Below are 26,035 nucleotides of genomic sequence, written 5' to 3' on the forward strand. Positions count from 1 at the left end.
GCAGCTTGAACCTAGACTTTGGTGCTCACGAACCCACTCGTTTGGTCAGGGGAGCCAGTTTGTGCCAAGCCGTTCATCCACGCGCCGAAGATTGGTATCAAACGGTGCATCTATTGCACTAATAATCATATAATAACTAGGGAGTCGTACTCCATACACGTCTTGAATACTGGTTGCCTGTGGCAAACAAAAGGAATAGGGGATTGATCCAGGAAGAGATATTCCCGTGAGGTGCGGCTCCTGGCCTCTTTGTTTATCACTAGCACGAGATTTGCGTCACAGGAAGATCATTAGTCATTGCTCATTGTACACCGTTCGGTGCACCAAGTGTAATGGTATAAAAAGAAAGCAAGGCCAGTCACCCGTCAAACACATCATTTCGGGGAAGTACCTGGTCGACTGCGGCAGAGACAGTAGCTGGACAAGAAAAAAAAGTCTCACCAATGCTGGCAGCCTTCAAAGGGCTTACGGGACGGACAACGGAGCACTTCCTCGTTACGGGGTACTTTGATACACAATTGGTGAACCAAGCCTTTCTTCTTGTTGGGCTAACTCGACGGGGTCCTGTACAGTCTCACCTGATGGAGTCTTGTAGGTGTGCGAGAAATTGACTCTGCCAACAAAGTGGGCTTCTCTGCATTGGTCGTTTCCTTTTGCACACACAAATAAAACTCCTGCATGCACTTTACGAAAGAGAGGCACGGCACGCGACTGGGCGAGTCGGATTCTGGACGCGTTAAGTGGGAGCCATGAGCTTGTCAAAGCTCAGAAGATGGCACATCATACTACCTTGCCTCAGGGTCCATGGCTGGAGCTTATGGAGCCTCGGGTTCTTTGTTTCCACTACTACTACTGCATTACGGCCCCATAGGACGGCTTATTACAAAAGCAGCATCCCCATTTGAGAGTGGGCTCAACACCCTGGGGGCCACTTGAAACTGGAAGCGGTAGGCAAAATTTCGTCTAGTCCAATACGACGAGGATTATTTGGACCACCAGATACTTTCCGTTTATTCAAGACAAGCTCCGCGAGGGACGGAGCAGGATCTCTGAATAATCACACATGCAGTTGGGGCTCAGGGCGCGAAACAATAGACAGAGGGCAACATGCCGTCTTACCAACGAACACGAAAAGGACAGCACCAGGAAAAGTCAATATCGGAGCAAGGGGACCGAGAGCCTGAGTGACACGGGGACTTTGCAGGAGAACTCGGTACCAGGCCCCTGTGCATATCCTGTGCTTGGTTGGCCGGTGTGCGCCGTTCAAGTCTTATTCTTCACAGCGATATATTACTACTAGGGAAAAAAGATCAAATTACGCTGAAACAAGGCCGGGAGCTTGAGGGCTAAGGCCCAATCCGGAATAGTGTTCTAGAATCCTTCCCATGTAGGAAAAAAGCCACTGGGGATTGGATAGGAAGCACCACTTTTTTTGCACAATGGCGCTAATGCTCAATTGCCAGAATTATTATTAGTGCAAATACATGTGCAATTGAGCAATGGACTGGAACAGGTGCGGTGTCAAGCAGTACGCGGTCGAGGAAGGGGCCTTGGTATTAGCCCCAGACGCAGCTTCAAAAGTACAGAAGATGTACGTGACGGACGGGAGGTCAAATGACGAAGGAGCAAACGAACTGGGCAGGACGGGAGAGCCAGTGCCAGCGGGAAGGTCGACATGAGCCTCAGATGTTAGAGCGAATTGGCCCGGCAACAATGGCTCATTATCACACCCGACACTGATTTCGCAGTGCAGCGCAGCACAAGCACGATGTGAAAAGATATACTATGTATGTACATACATGGTCGGTCCGGAGAAGGAAGGGATTATTGCACGGAGCCCACTACCGAGAGCTTGTCGTTTTTTAAAACACCACACCCTTTCCCCCGCCGGATCCGTACACATGGGACCGGGGTCATTTTGTGGCTCTCGCTGTCCAAGTTTGACAGCCGGGCTATCCATCAGTTGGGATACAGCCGAACGGCAGGCCTGAGAAGACGAGCGAAGAAAAAACTTCTCCTCTTGCCCGAACCAACCTCTCAAGATGCAACAACTTCTGCGCATGCCCCTCATTATTCAGGTGGTCTAGACTTGTAGATAGACCAGGCGGTCATGGGATATCTCAATCAAACATCGCTGCCCATCGCAGACCGACTATCAGAGCGGGAAAGAGCGGCAAGGGAGTAAATCGGCGAGGCTAAAGTACGTACATACATACTGTACATTGTACCTACGCATGCATCATGCCCCGGCGGTAGGGTGGCCTTGCTGATCTTTGACATGGGGAGACGAGCTGTTGTACTCTAACATGCATGCTCCGTACACGCTGTACAATACTACGGTACATTGCCAGTAAGTGTATTGTGCCCCAGGCCCAAGTCTTGTAAGGCTCCTGCGGGCAGCCCTGTTCAACACTTGAGCTTGGGCATCACCACAATTTCGCCAAGGTGCGCGTGTGTGTCACTGCCCAGAGCAACGACGTTGAGAACGCACGAGTATGGACAGGGTACGGTATGGTATCGAAGCAAAGCTTAACACATGACACTCTGGAAGTTGCACACTCATGCCATTGTACGGAGTGCTATTTCCTCGCACCTCGGGAATTTAACTCTTTGTGGAACAAATGCAGTGACAAAGGGCCAGACATGAGATTCATATCTCGCGTGCATCCGCCGTGACACTGACTACATTAACTCAAACACATCCCCATGGTGTGCATGCCTCCGTACGGAGTAGGTGATATGGAGATTACCAGAACGAGGCCATCCAACCACCAATTTTTCAGGCTGCGGCTACGGAGTACACTCACTAGGGGTCCAAGGCAATAATGCCACGATCCTTCCGTCAAGGGGGGCTGCGATACCCGTTGTGGGAGATGTTGCAGGCCGTTTGATACGAGGTCTCAGGCTCTTTGAGCACACGTTTTGCAAAATGCAGCTTACGAGCATGAAGTTGCCATTACACATGTTGGTTGCCGCGCAAGAAAAATTGTCAAACAAATTTCGCATTATGCAGGGAACAGACCTAGGGCATCGTTTCACGTTACTTTTTGTCTTTTCTTTTCTTTTTAATTTACAGCTCTCGGCTCGGTAATCGTAGTTGCCAAGATAATCGCGAGACCTCGACCAAAGGGGCAGACACCTTGAGTTCGGTCATTGTTGCACACATGGATATTGGATCAGGGCATCATCCATTATGAGGCCAGAGCTGGGCGAAGCAGTAGACGAATGACGTCAAACAAAGCTGTTCTTCTGGCAAGCGTTTCGGGAGCTGCACAGTCAGCGACAGGTTTGATGGCTGCTAGCCCACTAGGGCATCCCTTGATGCAACGCGCCGCTGTGAACATGACTGCGCATCACGCGCGCAGGCAGGATGCCTCAGCCTGCTTGCCCGATGGCCCGGGTAGGAAGGATGTGAGGCATCTTTGGGGGCAGGGCCGTCTCGGCCAGTGCCAGTGCTGCGTGGCGGCATAGCAGGTAATACAGGAACGTGAGTCACGGGATATCCGAGAGGTGGTGGTAAGACAGATGATAGCTGGGGGAAAAGGAAGCGAATTATTTCCCTCCTGCCAGGACTCAGGAACATGTGCAGAATACATACATACATACTAACGATACCTGGTAGTTAACTTGTGCCGCGGCAACATGACACGGTAGACGATCTACAGGACTGGAAACACAGCGACCAGATAACTACCTGGTGAATCCATAATACAAAGACGGGCATTCGTCACACACGGCGTCATGATGATTGGATTTTGCCTCTTGGCAGAGCCAGCAAGTGGGCACGGCCTCGAGCCAAGGAACACGCGACAAAACAATATTCCCCATTGTCAACGGGTAAAATTGACGTGGGGGGAAGGACAATGACTCTGTTCACTTTTTCTTGAAATGCATGCATGGAGCGGAGCCTCAAGGGGGGAGACAAAAAGCCGCTTCTTTATTACAACCCAGGCGCACACGTCGTCCCCACAAACACGCGAAATCGTCACGCTTCACACCAAGGTCACGAGTGCCCATTGGAGAGATCTCGTCAACTGGTCCTGCGTCGCGGATAAGGTGCAGCCGAAGCGCAGCAATAGCCTGGCCTCCGCTGGAACAGCTGCGACGACGGGGACAGGCGGGACAGGCGGGGCAAACGGGACAAGCATTCAATGTTCTTGCATGGTGCCAACTTGGGTTGAGGACACTCACCCCCCCCTTGACTCTTGAGCCTCCAACCTGGCAGAGAGTCCACAGTTTTCTTGCTTCCTGCTTCTTCGTCTTGTTGCCCATTTCCCGAGGCGTGGAGAGAGGATGATTAAGGCTCGCCATGTGTGCTTGGATCTGGCATCTCGTGCATTCGGCGCCCCCGGCTGGTTATTCTTGGTATCGAATTGGCGTTTGCCGAATATGGTTTCACCAAGCAAAACCCGACGTCAATGCCGAGTAAAAGTAGCGAGCGGCCTCATCCTCTGCCTGGCCCGTCGTCAATACATAATCTAATAATCTGCAGACAAACTCTTGGCAGGCCCAATTGTCTTTGTCTTTGTGCGGAACCTTTCTCTCTCTCTTTATTTGCAGCTGCTGCATTGGACGCAGTGCCCGTTTGGCCACCGTCTTATGCAAACATCACAATCATGAAAATTTGATGATTTGATGCCGCCAAAGCGACCAGGGACCGGCATGAGCCGCAGCCTCCGCCACTCACAGCGCCTCCGAGTCCGAGTGCAGAAATCATCGTCATCCACCATGAGCTCCGCCTCGTCTCCGCATGAAAAGGACCGGGCCCAGGAACCCCTCTCGCAGAATGAGGAGAAAGGCAAGAGAAGAAGCAACACAAAGGAAAAAAAAAAAAAATCTGTTCGGCAATGACGTGAAGAGGGGTTTTTGGCTGTAGAAGCCCGACCGCCCCGAGTTTCGTGGTCTTTTAGCCACGGCAACAGAGTGGGAAAACCCCCCATCAATGGACCATAAACCATGGGAATCATTGAATGGCTGGTGACAAGCGGGACTTTGTACGTCATAGTCATACATTACTACTGCTCTCGAAAGCGGCCAATCCCGAGGTGAAGCTCCTCTGCAAAAAATATTCCCATGGTTGGGGACGCTGTCGAACTCACGACTGGAAATAGCCCACGGCAGTCAGAGTCCGGAGCCTGATAATGTGATGAATGCTAAAGTCGAAAAGCAGCACCTGGTTTTGTCGACAAGACATGGGTTTCTGTGTTTGTTTCTGGTCCTCGGCCACATGGCATTGATGATTTCGATGGCAGACTGGAAATCTCGATCCACGTTGCGAGTCTCCGCCGCCGTCAGGAACTTGGACACTTTATCAATGCTAGCCTAGCCTGGCTTGCCTGATAACTAGCCTAGCTAGGTCTTCCACACCATCACAATCAGTTGATCAATGTCAATTGATGGACGAAAGAGTTCAACCTCTCTGCACAGACGCCGAACCAAGGTATGTAGATGGATTTCGTTCGCCCCCCATCTCCACTGCACCAGGCTGACGAGGGACAAGAGCTGTGCGCGATGCTATCGAATACAATGACACGCAAGTCACTACACCAAAAGACCATCTCGGCCATGTCGAGACAGGGCCTTGCAGATCGATTTTACAGGCTGGACAGGCTAAATGGCCTCTCTCCTACCATGCCACCAGCTTGACAGGCTCAGGAAACTAGCCATTCCGCTTGGCTGCTTGGCTCGGTCACGGGCGAGGTTAGCTAGGTGGCAAACGGTTAAAGAGCTCTCCCCTGGCCTGAAACAGGGACAAGAGTCTGAAGGCCAGCTTCGTTGAGCTTCGTTGAGCTCTGGCTTCTTGCGGAGTCGGCCATCAACAATCGAGCGATACAGTACAATGCCACTTTACGGTTGCCAGCTTCGGCCACAACAGCTAGACTTGATGCCTAGTTGTCCTCCCAAACGGGAATCCGAATTGTATCAAGCCTACACACATGTTGGACCCAAGGTGGAAAAGCTGGATGAATGCTTCAGACGATTGAGCTCCAAATCCTAAATCGTGGGTCGTGGGTCAAGCTTCCGCGGCTGTTTCTACTACAACTGGTGCTATTCCCATTACGACGACATGCTAAATACACAAGCGAGCATACAGCTCCTACACATGTACAGCTCTTTTAAGCAGATGGCTCAATCGCAATTGGTTTGCCCTTGCCCAAGCGGGCAAAGCAGCTCCATGTGCTACCGCAATCCTAGCCAACTGCGCAACACGCTAGACCAGGTGTTTCTGCACCAGCCGACTGGACATGGAAACGCTTCTCGTTATCCCGAACCGAAGCGAGCTTCTTGCCATCCCTCTTGTACTGTTGACAATGGGTATCATCTTCCCAGGGTGTAATAGGCGAGAAAATCGTCAACTCGCCAACATGAAAAACTCTGCACGGAAGAAACTGGATTCGGACACGCCTGTAACAAAACAAATAGCGAAGCGTGGCCAAGTCTCGATTCGAGGCCAATGATCGAGGCCGTGGGATTCAAGACCAGTTTACTGTTTATTTATTCCGACGCGGAGTTCTGTTGCCTCTCAATTGGCTGGGGCCGACATTCACGAGACTCTCGTTACTTGATCGATCGGGGCCGCAATCTCGGTCCAGGTCGCTAGCTCCTCCATTTGAAGCCGAAATCCACATTACCCGAACCTTCATGCGAAAGACGGCTTTAGCTTCCCAACTCCAGAAAGAATACTAACACGATGCTAGAAATCATGGTGGCTGGACCTAGCATCTACTACATCGGCAAGGGTGGAGCTGGAACACATGCCCAACTCCTAAGTAAGAAACACACCGAGTGTAATCTATCTGATGGTGACGCCCTCTGAATGAGACTAGCAGCCGCCAGTTCGGTGCAGATATGAAAACGGTCAAGCTGAGGCCGTCGGCTTGCATTAGAGCACTCTACGCGAAGAAGACGCGCCCCAAGATGGAACATGGTGATGCATCAGAAAACATTACGCAGGTCGGCAACTGAACTCCGGGTCTAAGAAACTCAGTCTGGCGGCATGTTTTTACCAGTCGCCGAAAGCAAGCAAGTAACAACCCCCCGGCATGTATCTGACGCGCCGCAGCACCGTGCAGTACCGAAACAAGACGGCAATGACACAGGCTCCTCACTGTATATCAAGTTACAATGTCTCGGCATAAGTCGCAGCGTAATTCATTCCCCCTTTGGCGCTCGTGTCGAGCTCCCAGCTTTCCCCGCACGCCACGGCTGAGCCCAATGCCGAGCATGTTTGGGCAGGGGACTGACAGCGCGGCTCTGTGGGATCGTGTGCCCTCGGTCACGTAGCATCCATGGCATTCAAGTCCACGCAGTCGTCTCATTGGATACCGGCACCCTGTATGTCGTGTTTCACGACGATGCAAAGGCCGTGGCACGGTGGTTCGCGCGTGATCTGTGTGTTCGCCAATTTATATGTACGTACATACTACAGCAGGATGTGACGGCGCCAAAATTGTAGCTTCGACAGAATACGGCCCAAGACTCTGTGCACTAGTGAACCTTGGCTTTTTTTTTTTTAATAGTGAGGAGGGCCCGGTCGGAGAGTACAAGATGTGACAAGCGAACTTGTTCATCTGCGGATGCAACCATGTCACCCTGACGCCTGTTTGAGAAGGTTTAAATCCTGGCAGAAAGGACAATGCGCAACTACCTGATAGGCTCAGTGTATTTCCAAAATGCCACGTCTTGTAGTATAGTGCTGTGCGTGCGAGTTGTTTGCATGGTCAGCAGGGGACATGATACTGATACTCCCTGCTCGACTTGGTCTTGCGAATATACACTCGCTGCAGTGGTCCGGGGGTTTACTATGAACTCATGATCTGCGGGCGGTATCATGAAAGCATTAGCATTCCGGGCCGAATCGATCTTTTTTTGGACTTTAGAAGCGTCATGAGATCATCTTAGCATAGTGAAGAGCGGCAGAGCCTGAGTGGAAACATGGACATGTTACCAAGATACTGGTTGTGGTATTTGTAAAACAACCATGTAGGCGCGTTTAGAAACGCATGGGCTAACAAATTTAGTTGTATAAAATTCAATCACTGAACAAAGATACGGCTGTATTGTGAACGACACTATCAAACTAAATACCGAATGCTCCTGTTGGTCACGAAGGGGTCCTCTAGTCGTCCATTTACCAGGATCAATTACGATGAGGGGTCCTGATATGGCCATAGTCGAGACGAGCTATCTTTATCAATACCAAGTTCATCCCAATTTTGGATATTTACACGGCTGTTGTCTCGCGTATTACTTCGTGTCGCCGCTTGTCAGGTCATGGAAGAACAACTGATGGACCAGTGCCGCCAAAAGCGTCCATGAATACACTCCGCAGGCGGCTAAAAAGACTCCTTTCGATACAGCCAGACTTGGGAAATGTCTTCACTTCGTTACATGATTCAGGCTCTTCAAGCTCGGCCATCAATGGAAGAAGCAGTGGGAATTATTCCTCCGCTAGCTACGCCTCGAAGAGCGCCAAGCAGCCCTGCCACAGTCCGGAGTACTATGAAAGAGAGTCCTCGCAGGCCACATCCGGCCGTGTCTGCGTATAAATTTGACGAAACCTGGAAGGCGAAGGAAAGCCTCGCGTATGACTACCTTGTTGGGGCTGTTGCATCGGCGACCCAAGACAAAGATAATGACTGACAATGACCACCTTGCTAGTGTGAAATTGTCTCAACAGTTCCTCCAGAGGCCCTTTATCACTAGCAGGAACAACTTCATGGACGTAAAATTCCCTGAGCACTGCTTGCCGAATATGCAAAAGGCTCTGTCTCCGCCGTGTAGCTGCTTGAGCAAGTTGGAGAGAGTGATTACCCCTGAATCATTCTTTACCTCCCCTATTATGAATCATTCGTTGCTGGCCGGTTCAAAACCGCAGGACATGAATTCGCCTGTTAGTTGTGAAGGTGTGAAATTGCCTCCTGTCTCGGAAAACCAGATATGAAGGAGAAACTGCGATAGCAACGTCTCTTTCACGGCCCAACTTCAAACCCTTTAAATCATATATGCTTTTCCATAGTGACGCAAAACTATCTATGTGCACTATACACATGTAGACAGTTCCGGAGCACCATGAGATGATATTCTACATCTCAAAGAAAATGCTGCAGTCGACCCCGAGTGTTGGCAATGAAGTCTCCCCGTCTCCGTCTTTCAAGGGCGTAGTTGATGACGTTGGCCAGCATGCTGGTAACCGCGGAACATGTGAGATGGTTGAGAAGACGGTCTTTACCATCCGTAATGCAGTACAAGTCTCACAGCTTCAGAGATTTTGACCCGTACACGAAGCTCGCCTCTTTCTGATCCTGTCCTCCAGCCTCAACTTGAGAGAAGCTTGAACATCTTGTTAAGAGCCATGCGTGGATTGGGCCGGCTTTCGCTTTCGGGATTTTATGATGTATTGGAAACGGCCACAAGTGCAGTTTGTATGTCGTACGCAACTTCTTGCCAACCCTTATTCCAGGCTTGAGGCAATGCTGGGGCATGTTTTTAGGGAGCCCGTGTTCAAGCCAACCCTGTTACGCATCGTATGTCTCGGAGAAAGCCTGATACTTCGATCAAGCCATCAATACCAGTGGCTATATAGTGAAGTTAGCACTTAGCCTCCGATATGAAGTCCTAGAGTAAAAGGCACGAATTCTACTGTACTTGCAGCGTCCAGTATTGCGTAGGTACCCGCCGGCAGTTTTGCCCCGTTGGCGGAATTTGACAATGAACGGTTCAAAATGATTTCCCCAACTATTCTACGACAGCTGTTGTATCTTTCACAGCTCACAGTTAAGAAGCAGGGACAGGAGTCTAGCCGACACGAACGTGGAGTTGCCGGCTGTAATGACCCACATCTTTACGTTCATGACAAGACGATAAGTCTCTGCCTCCTTTAGCAGACTTGCATAAAGGCATTTGGCTTGAGTGTAAGGGCTGCTGAGCATCCCATGCATTATGGCACCGATTACTCTTAAGAGCGTCATACTTGTCTATTTGGAAATGTAGTATCCGGCATCATCAAGCATCCGACTATACATCCATATCTCCCGGGGAAATGGCGGCATCGTAGACGTCCCGTACAGACTACAAGGATATAATATGCGAAGAGGGAAGGGTGTGAAATCATATAGTAGAGTTTGAGCAGCAGAAGCATTTGGATACTGGATTCATGTGGAGGCGTGACTCTCTTGCATTGCTCATTGTCGTGATGCAAAATGACAGCAAGTTGCGAGGTAACGAAAGAGTTGTATGAAAGGGCAGACCAACGTAGAAAGGCAGTGTTTCGTGGTTGATTTGCGCGAGATATCATAGAGTTTCGTCTACTTGGGGACAGCAGAGCCTGTTGCAAACTCGGATAGTACTGTTGTCTGGCAATGGATGGTTCATGCTGGCTGCATGTGGCAGCCTCGAGATGATTTCGGTTCGTGGCGAAATGTTTGCCTATTGCCAAATATACATTAGTATCTATATCTAACAGTGCAATGCACAATAGACAAATACCCCGTGTAGTCAACTGCGTCTCCTTCCCAGCCCTTGTCGGGAAATTGTACAGGTTGGATGGGACATCCGGATCAGGAGCAAGGATTTATATCCGCGTGATGTGATTGATGAAGCTTGATAGCTTCTGGATGTATACGGAACACATGAGTTTGTCCTTTGTTCTCGTGTCGACATGAATAGGGGGATCTGATTTGGTTGCTCTTCCAGTGGCGTCGTGGGATGAGCTGCTCGACGAGCTCTCACTCTTTTTGCTAGGTGCGCTCATCCCCCACTACCTAGGTACCTAGGTAGGTATTTGTTGTGTTTAAACTCTCCCTATACATATCCAAGTACCTAGGTAAATATAATCTGTGGCAGAATACATTTACTTATCGTGAAATATACAGTAATATATTATGATATAAAGCCTAATAGCCAGGTACTTGGTGGGGCGTAAGCGCACCTAACAAAAAAAGCGAGCCCGCCGAGCAATTCACGTCGTTCGGCTTCTTACTGCTAGATCTGTCAGAGGCAAGCTGGCTAGATACCGCTGCGAAGTTGGTTCGGCAAGAGACGCCAAGGGCTCGTGAAGATCCGGATGGCGAGGGCTCTCGAATAGCCTCGGGATCATTCGCCATTCACAAGCGATTCACCAAGTAAGCGCGCGTTGGTCGGGTCATGACGGCGGCGCGGTGTGGACTCTCAGGGGACTGGGAGCCGGCAGTGACGGGCGGGCGGGTCCAACAGCCAGCCATGAAGAGTCTGGTCGGCTCGAGTCTGGCTGGGCGAGCTGGGCTGGGTCGAGTCCATCATGAAAACATGTGGTGGTTGTGGTGGCCAGTCCGGTCCAGCTTGTTTCCTCATTCGTGCCGCTCTGATTGGTGTCCAAACTGCCCCTCATCGGAGCCCCTCCTCGGAGCCCCTCGCTGCGACGCTTGGCCGTGCCTCGATGGTGCAAGACCTCTCTGCTATACAGAAAGCTCCGCGCCATTTCTTTGTGAACCTCTCTGGTGCCTTCTTCCTTTCTTCCAACTATCCCTTTTTCACATCACTTGGACTTCGTCATTCTTCGTCCTCTTCGTCCTTTCGGTCCTCGTTACTCCTTCCCATACAATCAATTAGAACGGCCTCAGCGGTTCGTTCCCAATCGACACTACCCATCCAACCTCCCTCGTCGTCATCATGGTTAAAGCTGGTATGCCTAGGATCCCTCAACCCCGCATTCCCGAATATTTCCACTACAAGTGCTATTTCTCTGTCCGTACAGCGGTAATGTTGACAGTTCTCTGATGATAGTTGTTGCCGGCGCCTCTGGCGGCATTGGCCAGGTGAGTTTGTTGGGCTTGCGCTCTGACCAGACCCGTCATCGGAGCAGCAGCTCTTTCGAGTACAAACCTTTGCTGACTGTTCTGTCTTCACTGTTTCCTTAGCCTTTGTCCCTGCTCCTGAAGAATAGCCCTCATATTGATGAGCTGGCTCTTTACGATGTTGTCAACACGCCCGGTGTTGCTGCCGATCTCTCTCACATTTCTTCAACTGCGGTAAGTTTGGCCCTTGGCACGGACCAACGACACCTTCTCCCATTCAAAAAATGCACAGTTGGCTGATCGGGAATGTCTGGGTTATTATAGAAAGTCACTGGCTACCTTCCTGCCAACGACGGCGCAAAGGCTGCCTTCAAGGACGCGGATATCATCGTCATCCCCGCCGGAATTCCTCGTATGCCATAATCCTGTGTTACACGCCCAAACAAACCCTGGCCACTCTGCAATCCGTTCCCTTAGAATGCCGACTGACCAAATCCCCGTTCTACAGGCAAGCCCGGCATGACACGTGACGATCTTTTCAACATCAATGCCGGCATTGTCAAGGGCTTGATAGAGACCATTGCTGAGGTTGCCCCCAAGGCCTTCGTTTTGGTCATTTCCAACCCCGTCAACTCCACTGTTCCCATTTCCGCCGAAGTTTTGAAGGCAAAGAAGGTCTTCAACGCCCAGCGTCTCTTCGGTGTCACTACCTTGGATATTGTGCGAGCCGAGACATTTGTTGCTGAAATCGTCGGCCAGAAGGAACCCCAGAAGCTCACCATTCCCGTTGTTGGCGGCCACTCTGGCGAGACCATTGTTCCTCTTTTCAGCAAGGCCAACCCGGCAGTCAACATCCCTGCTGACAAGTACGACGCCCTGGTGAACCGTGTCCAGTTCGGTGGCGATGAGGTTGTGAAGGCCAAGGACGGCGCCGGATCCGCCACTCTATCTATGGCGTACGCTGGGTTCCGGTATGTTCGACCACTAACCCCTGTTGTAAGCGACTATTGTTCACAGCAGCTGACCGAATTGGTTTAGTTTCGCCGAGAAACTCCTACGTGCTGTGAAAGGTGAAAAGGGTCTTGTTGAGCCCAGCTATGTCTATCTTCCTGGTGTGCCCGGTGGCGATGCAATTGCCAAGGAGACTGGTTGCGACTTCTTCTCTGTTCCCGTTGAACTTGGAGTATGCCAATGCGCCCCCAACCACATGAATCCCATCTTCTTGTATCATTGAATATTCACTAACACCTGCTCCAGCCCAACGGTGCCGAGAAGGCCACCAACCCCTTGGAGGGTCTCACCGAGAAGGAGAAGGGGCTTCTTGGAAAGGCTGTGGAGGGTCTGAAGGGCAACATCAAGAAGGGCATTGACTTTGCTCATAACCCTCCCCAAAAGTGAACAATCCCCAACTTCCGCAAAGCAGCAATCTGATTTACGGATGGCTGTCTTCAGAGACAATAGCTATGTGAAACTAGCGTAATATATGAACAAGGCCGTTGTTGCTGATGTTGGATTCTTCTCATAGGCTGTGAAGTGCATTTTCGCCAATTACCCAACCCTTAAGAGCGTATCGACCGTCAATGGTAATATTCCGGGAGTGGATGACGAAGGCATGTGGGAACCACCAACAGGAACTGGTCGTATTTGGCGTTGAGACTTGGTTTGCGAGTCTCGTGGGCGTCGCGTTAGAGCAAATTGCAAATATTGCACTGTACCTTGCGTGTCAAAATTGCTGCAACAAACTCATATATCTTTGGTAGCTATGGTTTGGAATTGAGTGTCTTGATTTGGAAAACAGCTCCTGGCAGTTCGTTGATTTCTGCTTGAACAGTGGCACTTAGGCCCAAGGCCGCTAAGGCACCTCGCACGATTCCACAGGGAAACCAAAGAAACTAAAACATGGTTAGCGACATGCTTGATTGACACAATTACACAGCCAGGAAATTATATGTCATACCGGTTGTGCCCGCACGACCGCTTGACCCCCTGCAACAGTACTCATGCGCGAAAATGGGCGGAACACGTTGTCGGTTAGAACGTACACTCCCTAGTTGCCCATCGAATTAGCACTTCCCCTCAACAGCTTGTAGCGTTTGGCTGGATAAGCGTACCCGATGATTGGTCTTCAAGTTGTCGATATTCTTCCCGAACACAAGAGACCACAGATCTTTGCATAAAAACTTGATCACATCCAGGGTATCGTTGAATCGAGGACGGTCTCTCGAGAATCTAGATTACACGGAGTTCAGCAACGTAAACGACAAACTATCCCCCCCCCGGGGGAACGGCAGCATAACAGAGAGACATACCTTTCCACCAGACCCTGGCCAACACGGTACCCGAGAGATTCCAACCGAAAATGCACCGCGTCAAGCTCCTCTTCGTCATCCAGCTTCCGGGTACCCGAGCTGGAGACGTGGTGAGCTCCCCCCGACCCTAGACTCGCGCCGCGGTGGCTCGTCGAAGCCGCCTCGGCCGCCTGGGCGCCTGCGGGCTCCGACAGATCCTGCGTCGAGTCCCGCTCGTTTGTGACGCGGTAAGCAAGAGGGACGAGCTCTATCAACAGAAAGTCGAGGCACGATGACGAAAGAAAGTTGGCGGACGGATCCGACGAATTGAAAGGGGGCATTACGGGGTCGAGAGACATGGCGACCGCGGCGATTAGGTGCTCTTGCTGCTTCTGGACGAATCGGTGACAGGAGGGGATGCTTGTTGTCGAGGCGGGAAGGGCAATTATTTCTCGGTCGGGCGTGTAGCGGCAACACAAGGACGGGTATACATGTTGTTGAATGGGCGCTGATGGACCCTGGGCGTTAGAGTAGTTAGTAGTGGCTCTGAAGACAAGGCGGGAACCGAAGAAACGAGCCTCTGTAGGGTAGGCAGCTCTTGATCTGCACAGACTCCTTGTGTCACTGCTCCAGTGGTATAAAACAAACGTTTGATCCCCTCCACAGCATCGCCAGAATCTTGGTCAATACCCTTCCAACATTTTCAAACGGCAATTTCCGTTGTGACCTTGATATATGGTGCTACACAGTATTGCGTATACCCCATACTATACCACATTACTATGCTATTCTTTTAACAGCTATATGCCTGTGAGGCTGTGAATAAGCTTACTAGGATTGCCTTTAAATTGGTTGGTAAGGTTTGTGAGGTGGCTATTCTTCTCGCGCGGCGCCTACAACACGTATTAACACGAACCAGTCAAGTTATCCTGCTTAGTAGGCATGTTGTAAAACCTGATACATACGAACGAGTCCAACATAAGACAAAGCTTTGTATATGCTAAGCCAATAAAGGCATTGTATAAAGTCTTGTACACTAGACTTATCTCTGTATAATGCCAAGGACAAAACCGTCCCTAGTAAATAAAACTGCCATGCCATGTCCATGAATCAACCTTGAAAAACCCAAACTCCACATCTTCTCGTCGAACCGCAAGATGGAGCCAATCCGACTAAACAAGAGGGGAATCTTCCTTTTTCATAAGCCCAAACGCCTTTGCCTCGTATGCCAAAATACCAAAGGAAAACAAATGATATTACCACGAACCATAGCCTATCTCGAGCCCTTGTCGCCAGAGGGCCTAGACGAAGCTTCAATCGGGTAACCGCTGACTAAGAGCATGTGTTCTTGTTGATCGGTCAGCTAGGCCGGTAACCCACAGGAGACTCGCTCAGGAAGCCCATGCTACTCGAGTTCTGGAATCCATTTGCTGCAGTATTCTGTCTCTTACGAGGCTTTTCCAATGGCTCCTCATCGTCGGATGAAAGCGTCAGATCAATAACTGCTGTTGCTGGACGCTTAGCGCTGTTGGGTGGAACGCTGCGTGGTGCACTTGCTGAGCTGTCTCTTCCCCCAGATGCAGGTGTGCCGGTTATGGGTGTTATAGTCTTGGGGGTTTCTAATCGACGCCCGACAATATTGATTTCTGAGATTTCTAGTTCGTCATCGTCGTCAAAAGCAGGATCATTGGATGATTTCGGATTCTCATCACGAGATGTTTTCGTCAACCAATGCCCATTTGGTTCAATGGTGACGGTTTCGAGATCTTTGGGTGTGTTCGCTAGAATATCCCGGACGTATCTAGCAGGTGAGAGTCAGTCTGGGTGATTGCCTGTTCATCAGTAGGGTTGAACTTACTCGTCAACTGCCAGTTGCTCAAAAGGCGCCGATTTGTTGCAAATGGGGCAGAGCCATTGAGGTCCTTGCTCTTGAAGCTGAAGATATGACGTAGCGTCGAAGCATTGTATGTGAGTGCAACTCAAGCTGCGGCATGGAACGTCCAATCTCATATAAGAGAGCGGGCATTTCAGGGAGAGAACTTGTGAAGTCGCTACAACGTCTGGATCTTGGGCCTTCTTGTTCACTGTTCAACTGGGTTAGCGAGGGGCAGTGTTTGTAAAGAGAGAGAAAACATCAGCTTACGTTCGGATACAACCGACTCCTTCGGTATCCTTCGACGTGTAGAAATAATGGAGACTAGCTCCTTTACTGTTGTGATCTTGCAAACATTGGCAACGAGATAAAATTTCTGAGTTGATATGTCAGCTATATTTCCTGGAGGTGAAAAAGAACTGACATCAAATGGAAAATCTTACCTTGTTGGTTAGAGCATATGTGAACTCAACGTTATTGATGTAAAGGGGTAGTTTTAGGCGAAGTGCAGCCGTGATGTCAACTGGTCTAGTAGACCCAGGTTTGTTCTTCAAGCCACGCAAATTTGCCTTGATCTCCTGGTTATTCACCTTTAGCTCAGACTGATGGGGGAATGCGACATTTTGGACCCCATATATGTCGCCGGCACAAAATATCATAACTCGGTACGACTCGTCAGTTAGACACTGTTGGAGCGCTGGGTGGTCACTGGCTTTGATTGGTATGTTGATCGAATTCCTATGCTGTGCCATTGCTGCAGGCCAGGGTCATTAGACGAGTCATTCCTGTTTGATGGCAAAAGGAAGAAGACAACATACTTTCACATGTCCGCAAGTTGCTAACAGCGGTTTCTATGCTGTAGAATGGACTGGGATGGAATATTATATTGCCACTGGACGAGGTGAATGGATTGTTTGAAGTACGACCGTTTACGGCGCTGGTAGATCCATGAAGGCCCCGTTGCTGGTAAGGGCTGGCGGCTTGGTTGTAGGAAGTCATTGGAGGCGCAAACTGCGTGGTAGGAAGCCCTGAGGCAGTAGTGATCGTGCTTCGTTGAGTACATGCCTTGGACGATGGACTCGGTCGTTGCGAGGCGGCATTGGTGATGCTTTGCCGGACTTGTTGAAAACGTGAGGCATCATTAGCGTTGACAGTGTCTTGTATCACTAAGGAGAGAATGATGGTTAGATTAAATGTGCAGTCAGCTCCATCCGGGCAAACCTACAGTCAACGATGCGGCGCTGGAGTTCAGCCTTGACACCGGTGCTTTTCAGACCATTAACTTGACAAATGGAGGAAAGTTGACGGTTCAACAGTTGGTTGCCCTGGACCAGCCGCACCAGGGCAGTTACGTCCTGCCTTGGTATGGGGGAAAAGGAAGTCGCCATCGCAATATGGTCTGGGTGTGACAGCTTCGACCGTTTCGACGGGAAGGCGGAGGGGACAGAACGAGAGAGGAAAGAGCGGCAAGACAAGGGCTAGCTCAGCATGAATGGCAAGAGCAACCCGGGACGTCTCGATATGGTAAAGCAGAGGCTTAAACACTCTTGGGCACGCGGGCCCCGGGACCGGCCGCTATTCAAGTGTCTGGTTGTGAGAAACGTCGAGTCCTAGATTTCAGAAGTCTGCTAGATCCTCGGTGACGAGCAGCCCACGGCTCGCAGGACACTGCTCGCAGGTCGAAACGTCGTCGCTCGCGCGGGTGTCAGGATGCCCACCAGACATTCACTTGCCGCCTGCGCCTGGCCCGGCGGGGGAGACTGTGATTTGTACCGACTGAGTTCGCGGTCGGTGTAAGCAGAGTATTTGAGGTTGTTAAGTCGAAAAGGATCGATTTTGCCGGCGCAGTGACAAGGTCATGTAATGCATCCTGACCCAACTTGGCGAAAAACGTGACGAAACCCGGCTTCAACTGTTGGCGTTGGAACGTGATGCTTGCTCCCTTTGATCAAACGAACATTGAATTGATCCGGAAGGCGGTCACAGTGGCAGGCAGCTGGCGACGGAGAGTGACAGTGGCCGACAGACACTTAACCGCGGCGAGAAGAGCGAGAATACGTTCAATGTTGACTCGTGCCTACAGAGGGAGAAGGCGCGCTTCAATCTTGAACTTGCCGCCGGTGCCTCCGTCTATAATACTGCCAGGCGTTATCAGGGCTTTTCTCAGTTGGCTCTTTCCAGCCACGCAGCAGAAGTCAGCACCCTGGCGCCCTTGCGCCACAGATTTTGCTGGCGTCACCATGTCGGATCTCACGCTGTGGGTTTTTTGCGCCCCGCTAATGAGTGCAAGTTGCGACTGTGAACGATGTGACGGTCTTGGTCTTATCTTATCAAGACTTTTTTTTCCGCCTCACACCATCCCGATATCCAGGGCTCACCATTGAACACGCCTTCCTCCTGGCCGCCATTTTCACCTGCTGCACATACTCACAGACACAATGGCCAAGAGTTCGAGGTCAAGTACTAGGAAAGAGAACAACAGGCGCAAGGCCGCCAGTGTCTTCAGTCCAGCTGAGGTTGCTCGAAACGAGCGTCTGTCCGCGAAGCTGCTGGAGTTGGCGAGACAACCTAAGCCCGAGTCTTCGGATGTGAACATGGACGGTAGGCGACTTGATGGAATGGCGAATGGCACATTTCTACATTATGCTAAAGATTTATAGCCAACGCAAGCGAAGACGTGGCGGAAGAAGTTGACAGCGCCCAAGCTGGTGATGATACGGGTATGTACTCTGCTCTATACTCTACCGAAGTCGTCGGTATGTACTAATAGTTCGCTCAGGCATGGAAATCGATTCTAAGCCTTCAAAGTCGCGCATTGGGAAGAAGCGCATCGACAAGAGGAAACAGAAGAAGTCAAGCATTGTGTTCGCCAAGTACAGTGACAAGGCGGCCAAGAAAAAGAAGGGCAGCCGATAAGCGGCCGAAATGATTTGAGTCTTTCAGTTTGGAGTTGAACGGTTTATGGCGTACATTTCAGAAAGAGTTGATGCATTTATGATGTCCCGGAAACACGAGGATGAAGACGAACAAATAACCCAGTCCATGTATTTCTCTGAGTGAGCACTCACGCTGCACGCTCTATCAAGACTGTCTCGCGCTTGACCTGGCATTCTTGTTAGAGCATGTGTGGCTTCGATGTAGAATTTAGACTTGAATGCGGTGGCGCAGCTGGACTTGACCAGTCGGCATGTCAAGTGGTCTCAAATTTCAATTGGCCCTGATGTCACCCCTGGAGTCCCCAGGCCCTTCTGGACCCCTGGCCTGTTCGTTCCCTTGATAGTCAATACTACCACCACCGAAAGGTCTAGCACTAGTAGTCACTTGCCTCCAAAACGGGAACATCGTACCCTGCTGGTGCTCGATTGCCGGCTTTTGCTTTCTCGCCTTTGTCTCCTTCAGGCACCTCTCAGATGGACGAGTCCTTTGTTTGACGTGTGCGTGTTTCTCTCGGCACCGTCCTGCAGTCCCTGCCTCGTCACTGGAGCCAACCAGAGACAGAGACATCATGGCCACCGACGCTGGGCTGCGGCTGAGTGCTGTTCTTGTAGCCATAGCCAATATTTTGGTGCCCTTGTCCATTGCTACATTTGGAATCGGATTCTTCCCTTATAAACCCGTTCTTCCTGGCCTTGCGGAATATGAGCCACTGGAGTCTGGTGAGCCACCACGCGCGCCATTTGACCGGCTGGTGTTCATGGTGGTTGATGCGCTTAGAAGGTATGTTTGTGACGACTCCATGCCGAGAAAATGCACATCTCTAACAGCTCTGTTCTTCAGTGACTTCGTCTTCTCCCAAGACTCTGGGTTTGAATATACTCAAAGGTGACTTGCCAGTTCAGATCAAGAGTGATTGGCCCCTTGCTTACCGTATCCCCCAAAATCTCCAGTCTCATTCGAAAGGGCGTGGCCATGCCGTTTACTGCCAACGCTCGCTCGCCAACAGTTACCATGCCGAGACTGAAGGCCATCACCACTGGGTCAATCCCGTCATTTGTCGACTTGATTCTCAACTTTGATGAGGCCGACACCTCATCCACTCTGGCTGCCCAAGACACCTGGCTTGCCCAAATTCGGGCCGCTGGCAAGGGCAAGCTGTTGATGTTTGGCGACGATACTTGGCTCAAGCTATTTCCTGAAACTTTCGACCGCTATGACGGCACGTCCAGCTTTTTTGTTTCGGTACGCCTTTCCCTGAACGTATCCAACGATACAGGCGGCTGATAGTAGGTTTAGGATTTCACAGAGGTGGATAATAATGTTACCAGAAACATTCCGGGTGAGCTCGAGAATAAGGATTGGGGCCTCATGGTACTGCATTACTTGGGCTTGGATCATATCGGCCACAAGTCCGGACCGCGAAGGTAGTCTTTCGAGGCCATGGCTCTTTTTACTTTTCCAGGACCCCGAGCTAATTATGCGCGAAACAGTAACAACATGCCCCCAAAACAACGCGAAATGGATAGTATCGTAAAACTGATTTACGAGGGCTTGGAATCAAAAGACCACTTGAAGTCAACCCTGTTTGTACTCTGCGGTGATCACGGAATGAATGATGCTGGGAACCACGGCGCGTCATCTCCCGGCGAGACTTCCCCAGCACTCGTCTTCATGTCTCCAAAATTCAAAGGTGTTTTACCCAAGTTAACGGCCCCAACGCAACCCAAGGATGAGTTTGACTACTACACCATGGTAGAACAGTCTGACATTACCCCCACAATCGCTGCGTTGCTCGGCTTTCCAATCTCCAAAAACAATCTTGGTGCATTCATACCTGATTTTCTGTCATTTTGGCCCTCGCCAAAGGATCAAATACAAATTCTGACCCGAAACGCGAAACAGATACTTGGTATCGTGACAGCCGTTTCTGGCAAGGAGCTGTTTGACCCGAAAACAAATAGCAAGCCTTGTTCCCTCGAAGATACCGACATGAACGCTTTGGCATGCGATTGGCACAGGCTAAGTAAAGAAGCTGATTCATTGCTTGGGTCTTCGACATTGGACCCGATCTGGCTTTCTGGCATGGCCAATTGGCTTCGCAAAGCTCAGGATTTGATGAGCAGCATGGCCTCAAATTACGACATCCCGAAACTAGCCTTGGGCCAGACACTTGCTCTGGTGGCCGTCGTATGCAATGTGTTGGCAATGACACGCCTGGGAACTGCCGGTGTCGGGAACATCTTGCCCCTAGTTGTCGTGACTGTATCGTACGGCGGGATGATGTTTGCCAGCAGCTATGTCGAGGAGGAGCAACATTTTTGGTACTGGTCCTCTACTATTTGGATTGGGCACCTTGGTATCGGCGCTATTCGAAGGTAAATAAGGCCCCTTGTTTAGGATTCACATTTTTCTCCAACTACGGGCTGGCTAACCCACCTTACTTCCTGCAGAACTCGAGCTGCATCCAGCGGCCTAAGGTATTTGCTGGCATTGGGCGTCATTCGACTGATAAGGAGCTGGAACCAAACAGGGCAAAAATTTGCAGGGGAAGCAGACCTAGTCAAACTATTTCTTGTACCCAATCCGCCGCTTTTGTGGGCTTTGATCATCGCCTCATATTTTGTGGCATCTCTTCAGCTCATGTCCAGCATTCACGACTTGCCATACGTTGCCGTTACATCAGTCACATCTGTGCTGGTCTCCTCCGCCTTCACTTTCAAACTCGCCTTTACGGCCGAGGATTCGCCGGAACTCGTCACAGCCTTTGCCAAGAAAATGAACGATGCGTTTCATGGGCAGTCTTTGCTTTCGAGGGCCAGGGTCGTCTTTGCCGTCCTCTTGCTACTCTCCAGTTTCGCAGTCTACCAGGCTCGAAAGGGAGGCTCGAAAGCCATATCATCTGGTATAGCAAAACCTAAATACCTTCTCGTACATATGCTTTCATCACTTGCTAATTTATGCATTACAGCTAAACTGATACATCACATCTACGCCTTCCTGGCAATGACTCAATCCCGGGCGACAAACATCCCGCTTCTCCTCCTCTCGAGCATACTCCTACACTTGCTAGACTTCAGTGAACTGACAGTGGCCGAAATAACCACTACATCAATTCTGTTCCAGTACGCATCATTTTTTGCCTTTGGCGGATCAAATGCCATCTCGTCAGTCGATTTATCGAGCGCCTATAACGGCATCAGTGGCTTCAATGTCGTCGCCGTCGGCGCCCTCACATTCATCAGCAACTGGGCAGGCCCCATCTTCTGGGTCATAGCGACCAATCTGCTACTCCTGGAGAAATTCAGACAGGGCCAGCGGCACATCTTTCGTCATCACTTGGTTCTCCTGACCTTGTTTGCGACGGCTAGTGTTGCCTTTGTCATGGCAGCTTGCACGGCCTTGCGAACACACCTCTTCATTTGGACTGTCTTCTCACCCAAATATCTGTACTGTATGGCTTGGAATTTGGCCCAGCACTTGGCCATAAATGTTGGCTTGGGTAGCCTTCTCTTTTCTCTCGGTGCGAGGTAGCAACAGCGCGTATTCGTAAAAGAAGGTGGATTCAATTTGGTAATTATAAAAAATATACAGACATCTAGATCTCTTGATCGCGAATATCGATAGACATCATATAAGTACCAAGCAAGCAAGGGGTTTCTTATTCGCATAACTCCCATCCATACATTGTTCCATTACGTCTTCGCATCTCATTCATTATGTCTCAAGGAGCTTAAGCAGTCTCCATCTTGGTATCTTCCTCGTCTGATGATGCATCGTCTGTCGCTGATTCCTTGTCATCCTTCTTCAGCACGACGGTGCCCTCGTCACTATCATTCAACTCTTCCTCTTTGATCTTGGGCTCCTCCAAAACTGTCCTGTCTTCTGCTGCCTGTCTATCCGTGGCTGCCACAGACACACTACGGCTGGTACGCCTGTTGGATGGTTGCTGCTCGTCAAATGTATTGACAATCTTGCCCAGGCTGACGTGGATCTTGTACAACGCATTGCGGCTTGTGGCATCACTAAGCAGACCTTCTTCAACAGCCTCGCTTACATCTGCATATAGGTCTCGTATCATAGCCTCTGATGATCCTGGTGAGATGTAGAGTTTGCCTAGAAGACCAGCTACCAGCTTCTTTTCCTCTTCTATTCATCTGGTAAGTTTTTGCAAGACTTTGTAATAAAAAACACATGATTTGATGTACTTACTGTTGACATTGCTTCGCAATTTTTCCATAATATCCTGGCCAAGACGGAGGTGGACATCGCCGTTTACATTCTTCTTCTCCGTATCCAAGGCAGCCCCGGGAGTGTAACATTTCCTTGGGTCTGTCCAGTCTACCAGGCAGGCACCAATGGTAATCATGCTAAGCATGTCTTCTCCTACGTCAACGTCGTCATCCTCTAGGCCTTCACGCAAGTTCAGCAGAGAATGTAACGCCTGCAAGGAAATGGCCTGCATCAGATCCTGGTTGGCTGTACGCGAATAACAGAATACTGGAAGGAAATAATTCAATGCCTGCCTAACAGTATGGTTGGTCGCAGAAGAAGGATCGAAATACGCAACAACAAGTGCTTTCAAAAGCTCCTCGCATGCATCTTGCTCGCTCACAACTCTGCCGAGCAACAACTTTGACGCGGCCACAGTTGCCGCGGCTTGGACTTCTGGTGCCTTGCCTCCGCCTTTGACAGCTTTGACGTAGACTTTGAGTAAACCAGGGGTAGATGATAGCAGCTGAGCACCGTGTACGTTTAAAATATCCGTCAATATGTGCAAAGCCGTGATCTGCAAGGCTGGGTGCCCCTTATTGAAGAAGTGCATGAACAATCCCAGGTTCTCTTCAGCCAGGGATCTATCCAACAGTGCGCACAAGCCCAAGCATACCAAGCCTCTCTCTCGTACAGGCGCTTCATGACTTCGCACAGCTGGGACCACAAGATTGTTCAACATCGAAACCAGATCGGCGTTATCCTTCAGATTACCAGCCACATGGGTCAACATGCATTGAACGATGTGGAGGCACTTCATGTTGACAACAATTTCCCTAACTGCCTTCTCTCGAGCATCTTCTTCACTTAACTCGGAATCATTGCCTCTCTTCTTGTCATTGGTAGGTGTGCTACCACGGCTCACTTCTGACTTTGCAGAGTGGAAACTATCGTCACGTTCATCCGCAAGGGGATCATCGACTATGGTGTCATGAACATCTGCAACAGACTCGAGGACAATGCTGCAGAACTCACGCTCACCGGCGGCGTCTGGAGCGCAGATATACTGCAATACTTCGACGGTAAGTTTGGTGACTTCATCCGGGAGCTCCGGAATCGATAGGGACTGCCGCAGCAGCCTAAACATTTCTCTTCGACCAACTTCATCGGAGTAATCAAGAGTCAGGGCAATATGAAGCATTTGCTCAATAATGAACTCCTGCTCGACGGTATCTTCCTCCTCCTCTTCATCTGCAGCAGGCTGGCTTGCCCTCTTAAGAGCCTCGATGAGAGCGTCCATGTAGCGCGCAAGGTAGAAAGCGAGTTTGGTCACTTCAGGTAGCTTCTCTTCGACCAGTGACTCGTATCGTCCGCCACCCTCGCTGCGACAGAAGTCGTTGAAGCTCCTGGCCATGAAAACAGACTCAGCAGAAAGTGTTTCCCAAAAATTATCGTCGAACGTGACTGCCTCCCGATAGTCCGGACGGCCCTCCCAAAATCCTTTCATGGCCTCGAGGGCCACACCATTCTCGACTCCAGAATTGATCACATCGATGCGCTCTAATAATTCCAACAAGCCATCAAAACTAATGGGCACAGCTTCTTCCGAAATGCCATCATCTTGCTGAGAAATTCCGGCGCAATCCGCGATCCATCGTTCCCTGAAGAGCCGACCAGCCGCCTTACGAACATTATCATCTCTATCCCGGAGACCCCATCGAAGAAGCTTTTCTCTCATGGAGAGCGAGAGATGTCGAAAATCACCCAGAGCCGGTAGAAGACGGGAGTAAACTGCTCTTCGGGTAGCAGCATCTTGATCTCGGGCCCTCTCGAGCAAAAATGGAAGAGTGTTGGGAAGAATTGGAAGATTTACAAGCAAGGACCGTCGCACATCAGCACTAGGGTCGTTCTGCATGACCTCGAGAAGCTTGCCCAGCAAATCCGTTCCTTGGTCGTTATCACTGTCTTCCGAGTTGGTACAGCCTTCGGCTTGATTGCCAGCAAGACGGCCGAGACCAAGCACAGCTTGGGACCGCACCATGGCCTCTTTGTCGCGAATCCGTTTGAGTAAGCCATGGCGGAGCTTCTGGAACAGGTCGTCATCAATAGCATCTAAAGAGTTGATAATATGTGATATAAGTTGTGTCGATCGATACCGGACAAATTTATCTTTAGCTGTCATCAATGGCAGGACCTCTTCAAGTATTTTTGACGTGAGTCTTGTGCTTGGCGTTTCCGGCATTAAACTGGTGTCTCCCTCAACATCACCCAAGATCTCGTTGTCCTTGTCGTTAGAATGTCGTAGATAGAAACCGACAAATCTAACACACTTCTCTCCGACATTCTCAGATTTCTTCACCGGCATAATCCTCAGCACACAGCGAACAAATTCTTTATTAAAAGCGGCTTCGTCAAATTCGTTGGAGGCCGCATTCGTAGGCATGGCGGGTTCGTAGCAACATGACTCATGAATTTTACGAAGATTCACGGCAAGTTTTCTATGCGTTGCGGTTGTGCGCTGGGAATCGCGAAATACTGCACATATTTTTGTCCGCAATGCGTTGTCTGGAGTATCAACATACTCGATAGCAGCGAATGAGGCGCGTGATGCGACAGAAGCACGGGAATTGAGAGTCGCCGTTGATTGTTTTCGGGAAACAGTGGCCGACTTCCTCGTCGACCGACTGAAAGTCTGTGCGGGCATCGTGTATATTGACGGCGGAGAGTCTGCTCCTTGCTACCAATATTCGTGGGTTGAGAAATGAGAGTTGTTGTTGAGGGGCCCCAGATGAAGCCGTTGTTTAGATATTTGATGGGTCGCGTCGCAAGGGTGTGTTGAAAGTCAACAATGTTCCAAATATGGTTTAGCTCCATTAATGATAACTAAAACCCCCCCGCCATCACGTGCGATAAGATAAAAACTATGGGTCTCGCCTTAGCTCAAGGACCGTTTT

The 26,035-nt window shown here is 50.3% G+C and overlaps 5 protein-coding genes across 5 annotated transcripts; 3 read left to right on the plus strand and 2 right to left on the minus strand.

Moving 5' to 3' along the window:
• Positions 1-11,756: 11,756 nt before the first annotated feature.
• MAA_00516 (Malate dehydrogenase, type 1) lies at positions 11,757-13,172 on the plus strand (the record flags this gene model as incomplete). The annotated part of the gene is made up of 6 exons (XM_007818514.2): positions 11,757-11,795; positions 11,898-12,008; positions 12,099-12,186; positions 12,283-12,745; positions 12,813-12,957; positions 13,032-13,172. The coding sequence occupies 6 exons, from the start codon at positions 11,757-11,759 to the stop codon at positions 13,170-13,172; spliced, it is 987 nt and encodes a 328-aa protein (XP_007816705.2).
• A 362-nt stretch (positions 13,173-13,534) lies between these two features.
• Positions 13,535-17,323, minus strand: MAA_00515 (Zinc finger domain-containing protein, MIZ-type; the record flags this gene model as incomplete). The annotated part of the gene is made up of 10 exons (XM_007818513.2): positions 13,535-13,666; positions 13,732-13,821; positions 13,886-14,003; positions 14,084-14,580; positions 15,443-15,863; positions 15,921-16,146; positions 16,206-16,311; positions 16,379-16,689; positions 16,754-17,101; positions 17,161-17,323. The coding sequence occupies 10 exons, from the start codon at positions 17,321-17,323 to the stop codon at positions 13,535-13,537; spliced, it is 2,412 nt and encodes an 803-aa protein (XP_007816704.2).
• Positions 17,324-18,373: 1,050 nt separating this feature from the next.
• On the plus strand, positions 18,374-18,851 carry MAA_00514 (putative protein family UPF0642; the record flags this gene model as incomplete). The annotated part of the gene is made up of 3 exons (XM_007818512.1): positions 18,374-18,536; positions 18,596-18,655; positions 18,715-18,851. 3 exons carry the CDS (start codon positions 18,374-18,376, stop codon positions 18,849-18,851), a joined length of 360 nt encoding a protein of 119 aa, XP_007816703.1.
• A 589-nt stretch (positions 18,852-19,440) lies between these two features.
• Positions 19,441-22,403, plus strand: MAA_00513 (Alkaline-phosphatase-like, core domain protein; the record flags this gene model as incomplete). The annotated part of the gene is made up of 7 exons (XM_007818511.2): positions 19,441-19,652; positions 19,713-19,757; positions 19,823-20,114; positions 20,169-20,296; positions 20,363-21,247; positions 21,323-21,774; positions 21,841-22,403. The coding sequence occupies 7 exons, from the start codon at positions 19,441-19,443 to the stop codon at positions 22,401-22,403; spliced, it is 2,577 nt and encodes an 858-aa protein (XP_007816702.2).
• Positions 22,404-22,602: 199 nt separating this feature from the next.
• MAA_00512 (condensin subunit Cnd3) lies at positions 22,603-25,785 on the minus strand (the record flags this gene model as incomplete). Its single annotated transcript, XM_007818510.2, has 2 exons — positions 22,603-23,018; positions 23,082-25,785. 2 exons carry the CDS (start codon positions 25,783-25,785, stop codon positions 22,603-22,605), a joined length of 3,120 nt encoding a protein of 1,039 aa, XP_007816701.2.
• Positions 25,786-26,035: the final 250 nt, after the last annotated feature.

This window comes from Metarhizium robertsii (genome assembly GCF_000187425.2).
Source record: "Metarhizium robertsii ARSEF 23 chromosome Unknown MAA_Scf_7, whole genome shotgun sequence".
Taxonomy (NCBI): domain Eukaryota; kingdom Fungi; phylum Ascomycota; class Sordariomycetes; order Hypocreales; family Clavicipitaceae; genus Metarhizium; species Metarhizium robertsii.